The sequence below is a fragment of the Enoplosus armatus genome, chromosome 10 (genome assembly GCF_043641665.1).
Source record: "Enoplosus armatus isolate fEnoArm2 chromosome 10, fEnoArm2.hap1, whole genome shotgun sequence".
Taxonomy (NCBI): domain Eukaryota; kingdom Metazoa; phylum Chordata; class Actinopteri; order Centrarchiformes; family Enoplosidae; genus Enoplosus; species Enoplosus armatus.
Window position 1 is genome coordinate 20,496,529 of NC_092189.1, and position 14,178 is coordinate 20,510,706.

A 14,178-nucleotide genomic window follows, 5' to 3' on the forward strand; every position below is an offset into this window, starting at 1 on the left:
CTAAAGGAAACTTGTCAATGCGTGATTGTCTGTGCACCAGAGTCTACAGGATAAAAGGTTGTTTTAATGAGGAAAGGAGACGACGTTACACTCGTTTTTCATGGTCTAGTTTTTATTGTTGGGTAAAATGACAAGCGTGTTTTCTCTATATAAATAACAATCACATGAAGGAACAAACAAGACATGGCTATATGGAGGTGGAAGCGGTGTTTGTGATCACAATGTGCTTGGGTACAGGATGTAGATAATGACAGCTGTGTGTTTTGTTTTCATTTCTTTAAAAAGGAGTGTGATTATTTGCTCGGAAAGTGAACAGGGCCTGCGTGAATCTGTACATGAATGGGAAACTAATGGACTCACAATCAGCCGCTATGTACAGAACAAAAATAGAGAGAAAGGTCAGAGGTCATCATCAGCAGTACAGTCGGGTTTAAAGGTCAGAAAACAACATGTGACGGGGGAAGAAAAAAGATAAAATTAAGTCAAAATCAAAATATATACGAGTAAGATCAAACAGGAAAGACAGAATGACTTATGACTTATATAATCTGTACACATCAAAAATCCGTACTAAATTTGAGATACAGTTGCCCATTGTGATTCACAGAGTCATAGAGTGCCAGGGTGAAAATGCATAGAAATGTGTCCAGCTAGGAAACTGTTTCATTGACTCTCCGGCTATGTTTCTACCGCAGGAGCATTCAGAGAGAGTTGTTTCTCATATTCAAAGCTTATCCTCAAAGACCCTCTACACAATACAACTACCCACCAGTGTGCTAGCTCATCATTACTTCACATTAAAACATCCAGTTGAAACATGCTGTCAACCAGAGCAGACAATGCATGTTTGCAACAGTTCATTCTATTATACTCTAAGATAGCTTTCCTTTCCTTTTTTTTTTTTTTTTTGGTCCAGGGATATTAACGTTATGGATTTTCTTCACACGCGAGTGCTCTATTGACTCATTGCTAAGGAACATTTTGAAATACTCAAAATTTCACAATGTGTAGTGAATAAAGCTGGTACAATTTAACTAACATTGCCACTGACTTTCATTTTTCTGCTTTGGACTAAAAAGGAAAAAAAAACAATATTTATATAATTCAAAACCTTCCAACGCTGGTTATGATTTCGGATCAAAGGTTACAGATCGCATAACCATAATGAACCACTCAGTCCCTTAGTCTCCACTTCAAACAGGATGGGATCACAGCAAGGGCTCGTTTTAATTAGACTGAGTCGGCTGCGTTAGAGGGACGGATAGACGAGAGCGGTAGAGTTGTGAGGAACCACGCTCACCACGAATGGAGGGGTCAAAGGAAGAGGTGTAGTCTGCAGTCACACTGGGAATAATTACGCTAATTCCTCTGATGGAGGGGAATTTTCCTTGAAGGCACAGGAAAAAGTTGGGGATGGGTAAACTTAAATTACAAGAGTTAATCCGGACATATACAGTATATATATATATCTATTTCTGCCAATTCACTTAAATATTAGTTTCGTTCGGAGATTATCTACAGCATTCCCACACACTGAATACAACCAATTGTGAATAATAATGCAAAGTTGCACATATTTACGGATTCATACCAATTTTCCTGAAAAAGATTACCAGCAAGCAACTTTATGTTGACATAAACAAGAACCACCCAGTGGGAAAAAAAAAAGGTTTTAACTTGGCTTCAAGACAATATCAATCGATTACTCCCTTACATGTATTTTTATCTATATTTTGTTTGGATGACAGTCCCTCATCCATTGGACTTACAAATGGTCAATTTGGTTTCTGAATCTGTGGTTTTCACTATTGCGCTCCCACAAAATTAAAAAATCTGCAACAGAATTCAGAGCAACAGTACCTTTGAGGAAAAGAAAGCTCATTGGGTCTTGACGTTATGACCTAAGACTCCCCAACCCACACCACCACGTTGCCTTTGAGGACATCAGTGATCTCACAGTTGAGCTTGTTGAGCCGTCCGTCCAGGATGAAGAGGGACTCTCTGGACGGGGTCATGAGGTACTGTCCGAACAGTCCGCTGCCCGCCATTACCCTGTTCCTACTGCTCCACGGCCACTCGAACGACTTGGTGGCCTCTTTCAAGCTCTTGATCATCTTGACTTTGCCGCTGCTCAGCTCCACAAACAGAGCGTCAGTTTGGCGGCCGGAGCTGCCGAACACGTTGTACTGGTGGACTTCCGTGAAGGAGCGCTGGAAGGCCAGATCAGACAGGTGAAGGTTGGTGTGGATGTCAAAGGGCTCCTGGATCTCTCCCCGCTCTGAGATCATCTGGATTCTCATCAGGCCGTCGCCATCGTCGACAGTGACCAGGTAGTGGCCGTCTGGAGACACGTAGGGCGTGCCGGTGACGTCACGGTTTTGGCCGATCACGCTATCTGTTACACTGTCCAAGACGAGCTGGGGCTGCGTGGCGCTGGTGGAGTCGGGCCTGCAGTTGACAAAGTAGTAGCCGCCGAGATGGCTGTAGGCTACAGACTTGGGGATGCAGTTATACTCCCGTAAGCTGATGTTTTTCACATACGATGTCGTCTCCAGGTCGATCTTGTGGAGAACGGGCTCATTTCGATGAAGGATGAGGCCAAATCTGTGGAGAAAAACAAAGAAAAAGATTTAATCAATAACACATTTTGTCTTCTTGTAAACCCAAATTATGATTTGTTACGTGACTCTAGAGATGGCAGTGTCGGTCAGTCTCGTACACCACTTTGGTCCAGTCTGAAATATCTATATCAACTATTGGATGGATTGTCATGAAATTGTGTGCAGACATTCATGGTTCTCAGAGGATGAAGCCTGCTAAGTCTGATGATGACCAAACTTGAATGAAGTGCCACCGGCACTGGCACAGTTTTTACTTATCCAGTGAAACACATCATCTACTTGGTGGACGGATGCATTTCTCTATAGACAGATGAGATGAGATGATGTATCTAACTTTTCCTCTAACCACCATGAGGTTCACATTTTTGGGGAAATGTCTTGACAAATGTTGGAAGGTTTGTCATGAAATATGGTACAGACATTCATGTTCCCCTCACGATGAATGGAATAATAACCATTGTGATCCCTTAACTCATCTAACACCATCATCAAGTCACATTTTTAACTTATCCTTCATCCCATCAGCCTCAGATGTACTCTGTGTTTAGGGCTACTTAGCATGCTAACAAGCTAAACTAAGATGGTGAACATGGTAAACATTATACCAGCTAAATATCAGCATGTTAGCATACTGATGTTATCGTGGCTACAATCTCTGCAACAGAAGAGTAGGCTGAACCTGACTGCTGCCTGCACCAACAATCGAGCCCATTTTTTGCTAAGACAGCAGGGAATCTTATACATACTGTGTAAAAGAAAATTAAAAAGGTAATTTAATCATGCATTTTGTCTGAAAATCCGTTTTCAATATTTTAAGTAAGGAAGGTGCCAGTAAAGAGTGTTGATTCCTTTTGTTTTCTGAGGCTCATGAATTCTTAAGCAGCAAGTGGTAACATCTTAAAATAAAGCAGCACAATCCGCATATCAAGATGAAGTCAACCTGAAAGGAGAAATGCAAATTGATTTGTACTGGGTAATTATGAAAATTGAACTGGCATACTGTTAAAGAAATGTTCAGGAGAAATAATTAAATGTTGCTTAGAGGTCCATTTAAGCCCTTCAACAGCCAAATTCTAGTCCCTGACAGTCTTCATATAGGCAGTATAGCATTATCAACACTTTCCCCTCTAATAGAATTATAGCAGTTTTATATGTGGTCATGGATCAGTGATAATGCTGTTCGTTACAAAAACCCAAAGAATCTGTTAATGGCACATTACATTTTTACAGCTGAGCAGAGTTGAGGAAGAATATGCAGGGAGCTGACAGGCCTCAATTAACTGTGAATACCAGCTGATCGATGCTGACAGGCACTTCCATCTTGCCGTCATTCATCATCTTTTATGCCATTTGAACCTCAAGCTGTCTGTACCTGTGAACAGAAAATGGCTATTTGAAAACCATGGAGCCCATTATCATCCCTGCGGAGGAAATCATTGATCCAGACATCGTTGTGTCCACTGGGTCCAGGCAGGGGGCTAAACTGAGCTTGTAAAAAAGACGAGATCAGTGTGGGGATTTCTTCTTTTTTTTAATGAGGCCATGAAGAAGAACAAAACTTTGTGCACACAAATGAACAATATAATTCTAAACGATCTTTAACATATAGGTAACGCCGGACACTGGATGGATTAAGCCACATTTTTAACCCAAATTGCTGACTTTAGAATTGAGCTTAGACGTTTAGTAGCTGTCGGACCATCGGGTGAATTTCTGGCTCGTCTGAAATTTTGGCTGGCTGTCTCCATTTTGAGTAGTTCTGTGATCAGATTTCCCACGTGGCTGCTGTCATAAGATCTGTTATAAACTGTAGTGAGCTTGTTTTAACATTCTGTGACCACCTGTAGTCTTGATTGTTTGCTGAAAACAGACGAGCCTTATTGTTCCCATCTGTGGCTCCTCAGTTTTCTTATTCTTCTTCTTACTTTCGGTTCAAGGTAAAATTGCGCAAAGTCATTCTGCCTTTCTCTGCAATCGTCTTATTTTCATAAAGATTTCCTGGAACTGTCAATGGACAAAACAGATCTGAGGTTCTGTTTACGTTCATCGTGAGCGTAGAAGCTGTACACTCTGGCCGTGCAGAAAGGCAGAATAAAACCTGTAGAGTGACTTAACTCAAATCAAGAAAACGTGCAGTGTCTGTCAAGCTTAAGGGATGTCACAGATAACAAGACGTTTTTTCTAACATGGAAAAGAAGCAAAATCTGAGGTACATCCACGTGTCTCTGTCCAAAATCAAAACAGCCCATTTAAATTAGATTGTCCATGGCCTGACAACTTTCACTGTTAATTTTGCGCTGCATTAACGATGGGCTACACAGTACATGTGTGCCTAATAAAAGACCAATATACATTAACGGAACAATTTTAACATAGAGGAATTAAGTAAGAGTATCTGTGAGCACCTCAATACCTCAACATAACTGCTAACACTCTGTGTGCTCCTCCCTAACTGACCTGAAACTTCAGTTTCTATTGCTACAGGAAGCTGACATTGAGTGTTAATGTAGAGCAAAAGAAACAGTGAAACTTTGACTACTAGGCTTCATAGTTCTTGGATTCACTACAAAACATGTCTTTCTGTGTGTGTGTGTCATTTAAACATATATTAAATCTGTCACTTACAGATGATCATATTGTTTCAAGGATTTTCAATTGAATGAAATCACTTCATCTTTATCTTTATTTTAGAACTGGATTTACCTCCACTGGAAACTGATATTACCTCAACATTTATTTTATGAGTTATTCTAGAAGGGAGTCTTAGATGAGACTCATGAATGACTAACTGAATGAGGACAGACGTATCTTTTAATTTAACAGTCGGGAGATTGTAGGTCTCAGCTTTTAAGTCAAACCAACCAAATGGGCTTCATGTGACTTGGAAAGCAAAATTTCTTAGATTAAAATCAAAGAAAGGTCTCTGACACTAAATAGGGTGGTTCTTGGTCCTCCTGTGCCCCCTCTAAATTAAAAAGTAAGCTCCAGGACAGGTGAGACTTGAGAGAAAAGTCATTTTTAAAATGTACTGTGCAGTTTAAACATGAAAAACCATTTTGCCATTCTCATCCACTGGGAGACAGAGCCGATGATTTACAGATCAATATTATTACCACTGCCTGTCAAACACTGTTGAAATTGTTTTGCTATGGATTGTATTCAATATTGTGGCTGTTGTGATGGATCAATGGGTAGTGCACACATACTGTGATACTAGTAACGTGCTTGGAAGCTAAAGGTCAATGCCGCATTTATCCTGCAATAAAAATATTATTTTCACCAACAGCAAGATCTTTTTTCATGTATAATAAATTCATAATCAGACATTGTTTGGCCTCGCTCTAATGTGAACACAGCTGGGTGGCTTCATTGGCAGACCCAGATTGCTCTCAGCCAAACTGACAGCTGCTGTTTGTCGTTTGTACAAATGATTAATGCATTAAAGATCTCTCCCTGGTTCTGCACAACAGGGTTATGTTATCTAAAGCTCCTTCACATTTTAGCATCTTATCTTCATGTCAATATTTTCAGTTTAGAAATGACTGGGTCTGAACACTTTGCTCTGCAGTTCAGTTGAAGATCCTTAGGGCGAAATTCTTGAACATGGAACAGAACAATGAACGCTGCACAGTCAAAGATATCTATAACACAGCAATTGTTGTTCACCCATCCTCCAGCGCTGAAGCATCGAATCAACATCTCGCTTGGCTTGTTTTGCCAAAAGGCTGTCTGGCAGGGTATTGTAGATGTGGGTAAAAATAAGAAATAACAGCTTTTTTTGCTGACATGCAGACTTGCCTGACTGTAAGTCGATGGCTTTAATGAATGACGGCCCCCAGAAGTTCCTGCTCGCTTTTTGGTAGTTGCTTGGGGAATCCCCAGTCATTAAACAATCCCCGGAAGTTAGTGAATATATGTTGGCTGTGCACACACTGCTCATGTTGCTAAATCGACTAATCAATGCTGCGTTCCTGCCAGCAGACAAATGGCTGTGTGGGTACTTGATCAAAAAAAACAAAACAAAATAAAATCTGAGCCACAAGGCAGCAGTTAATTTAAACTTCCCTAATATCTGCAATAAAAACAGCAGTCCGAATAAAAAACATCTGTGCGCACACACACACACACACACACACACACACACACACACACACACACACACACACACACACATATATATCTCCTGGCAAATATACAGCAGACTACTTTGCTAAATTTAGTGAGTCACATAATAAATGAAGCCTCAGTTTGTCTGAGGACAAAATATCAGAAACACTAATGCACATTGCAGGGATGTTGTATAGTACTGCATTATTTTGTACAGGTGCACTCTGTACATTTACATTTCTTATCTTTTTTATTATTATTACAAATTACATATCAATTCATATCAGTTAGGGTTGAGCTAAATGACAATATGTGTTTTAGCTATCACTTTAATATATCTTGTTGTATTAATTAATATCGGGCAATGTTGCAAATCAATGACCTTGATCATTTGCTTTGGCATTATTCATATTAGATTTTAAGTTAGCATGAATTTGCTGGATTAGCCAAAAACAGACAACAGAAGAGTTTTTCAGTGATTTCTTCTCAGAAATGTTACTATATCATGATATATAATATATTGATATCACAACATAAAACTACTAGTGCTGAAACAAGTACTTGATTAATCATTTGGTCGATTGAAGGAAAATTAATCAGGAACCATTTTGATTTACGATGAATTGTTTCATGCTCAAAACATTCCCTGCTGCTTCTCTCCGTCTTTGGGAGTTTTGGACTGTTTGTTGGATAAAACAAGCAACTCTGGGAACTTGAGTTGCTTGTTTGTGTTTTCACTAGTTTCTGACGTTTTATAGACTAAACAAATCGTGAGACTAATTGATCATAAAAATTTGAGCTGCAATGATTAATCGATCAAAAGAAAATTGTTCAGCAACTTTCTTGATAATGGATTAATTGTTCAAGTTATTTAAGTAAAGTAAAAATACTTGCTGGTTCCAGAATTTGCTGTTTTTGTCGTCTTAACATTACAGGAAATTGAATCATCTTTGGGTTTGGAAGTGTTAATCTGACAAAACACAAAATTTGATGACTTGACCTTGGGCATTTTTCACAGTTTTCTGACTAAATGATTAATTGAGAAAATAATCAGTTATGAAAATAATCATTTGCAGCCCTTAAAATGACAGAAAGTACTGCGCACTGTGACAGATGATTTTATCCATATTGCTCTGTCCACAGAATTGCAGCCTTACAGTGAGAAAGCATTTTAATCTGGATGGTTGTAAAGATGAACGCCACGAGCGCTACACACGTGAGCAGCACCACATTTATACTACGTGAAGGTAAATGTTCAGGTATTGTGTTTCACGTTTTAGCCCCGTAAACAACATTCATAATAAGAGGACGTGGCAGTAGCAGTAACATACAGTAAGCTTACTTTTAAAAGCATCAAAACTGATGAGCAACTAAGTTGATAAAGACAACAATTTTCAACCAAAATTTTTCAAATAAAATGCGGCCATGCTTTCCTGTAATCTTCCCTGCAGGTCTCAGTGGATCTAATTACAGCTGTGCCAGCAACCCCCACCCACAACACACACACACACACACACACACACACACACACACACACACACACAGGACTCCTTACTCCTCCTCTCCAGGAGACCGTTAACATCCTGAAATCCTCCAGACCTCCTGCTTGTTCCTGGCCTCTCCATGACATTAGTCAAGCGTTTGGGAGCGGCTTTTCTCCATCCACGTTAAGCTGAGTGAGACAACTGCACTCCTCATAAAAACCACAGCAGCATTTTGATGCACTCTGAATTCAGCACAGTTGTGCTTTGTTGTTGATTAACTCAGATGTTAGAGTAGGAGAGCTGTCCACCTGTCTTTGTAGCATCACACAGAATTGTTACCTTGTCTTGGTAAAATCACAGAAATAACAATGATAAATGAGTAATCCTAGTCAAAGTGCGCTAATAACTTATATGATTAGTGTTATTCAAGAAGAACCAGCCTCTTTGACCATTTGCCACAAAGCATCTGGGGACTTTAGCGTCAATACTGAGGAGGCAGGTGTTGTGATTAAATCGCTTTCTTTCTGATTTGTTTCTGATATTGTCAAAGACAAAATGTCAGCAGCTATAAACATCATAGCTGATTCAGTTTTTTAAAGTTCATGTGGGCTGTCTGTAGATTTAAAGAATCTTCTCACACACAAAATGTGCCTGGCATTTAAAATGAGGCTGTGCTGAGTTAAGGCTGCATTCACTGCTCGGTCCACATGATGATCATCCGCATTTACTTACCATTCTGGATGATTAGCAACATAATTACACTGCCTACCCTTGCTTTAGTGACATGGCTGGTAAAAGCAATGTGCTCAAACACTGAGCACATTGTTTAACATTGTTTCTCACCAGCTACAGATGGTCCAGCCTGCCAGGTAGAGCTGGGAGATATGGGAAAATACTTACAGATATATACTATATACAAATACTATTACAGTTTTTTTCCAATTAGTTGATAGATACATATCACAACATAAATTAAGTCACTATTTCTGTTGAGCTTTAAGATTCCCTAAAGCTTAAATGCCCTAGTTGTACATTCAGAAACTAAAAAATAACATGAAGAAAAGATTTTAATGTTGCTGTTTGTGTTTGAGACTCGTATTGAGTGATGATGCTTCATACTCTTTGTGGTATTTACCGTCTTTGTTGGCACAGCGTTTTGTTGAGTTAGCAATACACACACCAATCTGTTTCGTGTCAGACTTTAAGAAGCCTAGCGCCGCTTGGGACGGTCTCACTTAAGCTAAAATTATATTTAATTAATCGATCGACAGAACATTTACAACAATTTTCAAAATCAATGAACCATTTAAGTAATTTTTCAAGTAGAAAATGCCACAGGTTTTTCTGTGTCATATCTGTAAACTGAATATTTTGGGGATTTGGACAAATCAAGAAATTTGAAAACGTCACTGGGACATTTGGTTAAGATTTTCACTATTTTCTGACATTTTATAAACTAAATGATTAACCGAGATGATAATTAATTGATAATAAAAATGATTGTTAGTTTTAGTCACATTCACTTCATGGCCAAACTGGACTTTAAGCAGCCAAAGTATGGCTACACCATATGATCACATGATTTATCTACAACAGCTCTTTATGTTTAAGGTTGTTGTGACTGCTGAACAGTTCATCAGAGGAGGCATTCATCTCTCTGAACCAATTATGACTTCTGACAACAAAACAATAGCATGTGGTGTGTTTAGCTAACTCAACCAACACTGCTGTGTATGTTCGGGAAAATGTGCCCGTCTGAAAAGTCTGCCGTATGATTTTGGTAGCTTTGTTTGTGTGATGTGATACAGAATCAAGCAATGTAACTTATCAACAGTGTGTTGAAGTTTTGTCATTTTTTTTAATTGAGGAAATGCTTCCATTGTGATCAGTGTTTATATTGTCCGTCCTTACTGGCAGAATTACAAGACTGGTCTTTTAGTAGTTAATTCCACAGCGGATGTTAACGTTATTTCTAGAAATATTTCACGTGATCTGCCACCGCCTCCTCTGCAACACAGATGACCACTGGGCTTTTTCTCCATTACTGCATTAACGGACAAGCACACACTCACTCTCACACGAAATGCCCATCCAAATCATTATTGTAGTATTGAGTCTAGGAGAAAAAAAAAGTGAATAAAATGCCAATGGGGTGAATTTAAATTGCAAATCCATTTGCATTAGGAGTGTTCTTGGATCGTACTGGACGTACCTGATGTGGTTAATGATGAGGCTGGAGGCGGGAATGAAGAAGTCGTCCACCCTGTCGAAGCGCCTGCCGACCGGCTGTGTGTGTACAGTGTGGTGGGAGACTCTTCCACTGGCTTGATTGATCACCTGGTGAACACCAACAGAGAATAAGGTGGGTGTTAAACATGAGCCTGATAAATACACTCAGTGCTGCTGGTTTCTACTCATTTGAGTATGTAACGTGTACTTATTTTTAGCTTATAACCAAAAGGGAGTAATACTTTATTTTTCAGTTTCATACCAAACCAATGTCCAATCAAATAAAGCACTTAATATGTTGTTATCACGGTTATCTTTGCTCCGGTGCTCCATTGAGATGGTGGCGCTTCACAGTGGGAGGTGATGTGTGCTGTTGTCACTGGAGTCTAAATAATATTTGTGCATGCATGGAAGCATGCAGACATGTGCTTGTGTGTAGGCAGGGTTTGCTTTGATTGTGTCACAATGCACAAAGCAAACCCCGCATTGTGAATTTCTGTGCACACGATGGCAAGCAAGTAAAACCACTCAACACTCGAGCCGAATCAAGTTGACTTTCAGAGGAAACTAGGAAACCAAAGATATTCAATTTACTTAATTGCCATTTCAGCACATATTTGTTGATTCTATTTTGCAGCATCTTCAAACTGTGTCACGCTGACATACAGTGTAATCAGTAAGTATTTGGACAGTGGCACATTTTTGCTGTGTTGGTTCTGTACTCCAGCACAATGGATCTGAAATAAAACAGTAATGACATGAAGTGCTGACTTTCAGCTTTAATTTCAGGGTGTTTAAATCCATATTAGGTGAACCGTGTAGGAAGTCTAACCCTTTTTAAAGGTCTTGCACCCTTCCCTTTACAGGTAGGCTTTTAATGTGAACAAAAAAAACTAAATTTTGTTCACGTTACAAAACGACTGGAATTAATTACAGTATGAAAACATGATTTTCAGTGAAAAAAGAGCAACTCAGAGCAGCAGCGTGGTGAGTATAATATGACTATACATTATATAAATAAATAAATAAACATTATACTACATCTACCATGTGTGCTGTTGTAGAAAGCTACAGGTAATTCCTCAGCCTTTTATTAGCAAGTGGCCTTTATGTGTCCCTGTTGGCCATTATCTGAATACTGACTTTTATATGAGAACATGGTACATCATGTTGGTGTATCTGTCACACACAAAAGCCAAAAACATTTTGTTTGAGATAATTAATAAACAACTGAGTAAATATCAGGGTCACACGTCTTAAAAAAAGAAAAGTAATCCAAACGTTTGTTATCAGCAGATCTTTTTCACACTATAGATGTGACCGATCAGCACTTTCCCCCCACAGTCATTGTTTTGATTTCAAATCCAATGTGTTGGAGTTTTGAGCCAAAACAATTGAAAATGTGTCACTGTCCAAATAGTTAATAGTCACTTACAGACACATTGCACTGTAAGTGACTATTAATTGGCCCTCATCAAGCCAGACAAGCAAATCAACAATTGAAAGTCCCAGAGAGGCAGCAGTGATCAATGCCACTTTCATATCATATTGGGAAAAGGAGACAAACAGGACAAGTTGGAGGAATTCACGTTTAATTAGTTGTAATGCCCTGCCAAGATGGTGATTATAAGGTTATTTACATTATACCGTATGTGTATTTGTTGGAGGTAGAATAAAGTTCATCAGTGTGAATATAATTGATCACTGTGGTTTTTATGACCTCGCTTTAGAGTCTATATGAAAAACATTTCACACATGATATCTATAGAATATGTCAATTAATCGATCACTATTTTGATATTCAATTAGTTGTCTGAATCACTTTTCAAGCAAAAATGCCAAACATTTGCTGGTACCAGCCACTTAAATGTGAGTATTTTCTGCTTATCGGTTTTATATATTGTAAACTGAATTTCTTTGGGTTTTGGTTTTGTTGACCGGACAAAACAAGCAATTTGAATACATGACTTTGGGCTCAGGGAAATTGTGATGGGCATTTTATCAATCAAGACATAAAATAATAATCTGACCAGACATATACAAGAAACAAGAACCTGTGCAAACATATGTACTGTCCCTTTGCTAACCTTGATTCAAATTCCTGACAATGCCGAATGACTGCTTTTTGTCTCATTCTACCATTTCACAAGGAGAAAACTCTGCAGAGGAAAAAACAACATTTGAATGTAACAAACTGAATTGTGGACTTACCTGGAGAGTAGGGAAGTTCTTCTCCATGTCTCCCCAGCTGAGCAGCCACACCTGGTCGTGAGATTTGTCATAGTGAAGCTTCACAGGGTAAGGGTCAGTGCTGACCGTCTGGAGGGGGACACACAACCAAACCTTTAAAGACAGCAGGGCCACAGAATAACAAAATCCAAGGCAATCTAGACTTTGAAGAGATCCCTCTTTGATGTGCAGTGGTAATGCTTTTGAAAAGTTTTTCCTGCAGACTAATGCATCAACAGTTGACAGGAGCAAGTTGTCTTTTAACAAGGCGGACTGGAGGTGTGCTTTTTATGAATAAAGGTGTTTTCGGTGTTGAGCTGCATTTCAAATCAAGTGGTGACAGACACAATTGCTTTACCACACTGAAGTAATTGCTTTGAGTCTTTATCCGTTCCCTGACACTCGACGGCAATATTCCAATTCAGAACAATAGATGAGTCGCATCATGTGACAGAAAAGCACTCCTCATGCATTATGTCCACCTGTGTGCAGACAGTCAGCTCAAAGGGAATAGGGAAAGCACATGGGAGAAGAATACATGCAGTAGCTACAACCAGCAAGAAAAAGCAATCATTTTTTAAAGAGAATTATTGTAAACCTGTATTCCCACTATCCCCTTTGACTGCAATTTATTTTCTATACTATTTTTTTTACTATGGAGCCCTAATAGTATTGTTTACCTTGGCAAAATATATATTGTTTCACTGAGAGAGCAAACAGCTCCAGAGAGGGTTATTGCAAATAAGATGAGAATATCTGTTGAATCCTAACTAATCTCTGAGCATGTAGTCATCGGAGAAAACAGGTGTTCATGGTGTTCTTTTTCTCTTGACTAACAACTTCTTTCTGGCTGAGGAAGATCATCAAGATCCTCCGCCAATATGCTCGCAGAACTCTAGCACGACTGCGGATCTGTCAGAGAAAACATTACAACAACATTTATCCGTGTGCACTTTGCAATTAATTGGTTATAACACGCAAAATACAATCTGCTCATTAAAAAGTCTTCACCGAGTATTTAATTGGTTACAAATTTCAAAATGGAATTTGCTCATTATTATTACTTTACGCACGTCAATCATATTAATGATTCAATGAGAAAATGAAGAGCAGGGAAACCAAAACCAGAACTCGTGTCCCTCTTTCTATTCGAGACGAGACACGGTTTCAGGTGGTTAATTAACAACTGCTAATATAACGCAATGAAGCTAAACCTCCAGGCGACTGAATAATGAGCTTGTGACAGTCTCTGGGACACCAACCTGCTTACTGGCAGGTCCCTGAGAGGCTCACGGGCTGTAAACAGCCATCACAGTGTCAAAAACATCTGCAGGGATCTAAGCAACCCTGGATTAACCTGACACACCCAAAAACCCACTGACACAGATGATTTAACTCAACGCTGCTTGCTAGAAATGTGCCGAATCTTGTCTTATAAGAACTGTGCTACCTCCCGAGCCTGCCTCGCAAAAATAAAATTCCCTCAGGAAAAATAAATGGTGCTGCAA

The 14,178-nt window shown here is 39.2% G+C and overlaps 1 protein-coding gene across 1 annotated transcript in view; it reads right to left on the bottom strand.

Moving 5' to 3' along the window:
- Nucleotides 1-1,901: 1,901 nt before the first annotated feature.
- Nucleotides 1,902-14,178, bottom strand: part of fstl5 (follistatin-like 5) — a 125,927-nt gene continuing 113,650 nt past the window's right edge. Inside the window, 3 exon segments of the mRNA XM_070913402.1 lie at nt 1,902-2,604; nt 10,425-10,549; nt 12,653-12,760. Coding sequence (XP_070769503.1) covers nt 1,902-2,604; nt 10,425-10,549; nt 12,653-12,760 — 936 coding nt within the window.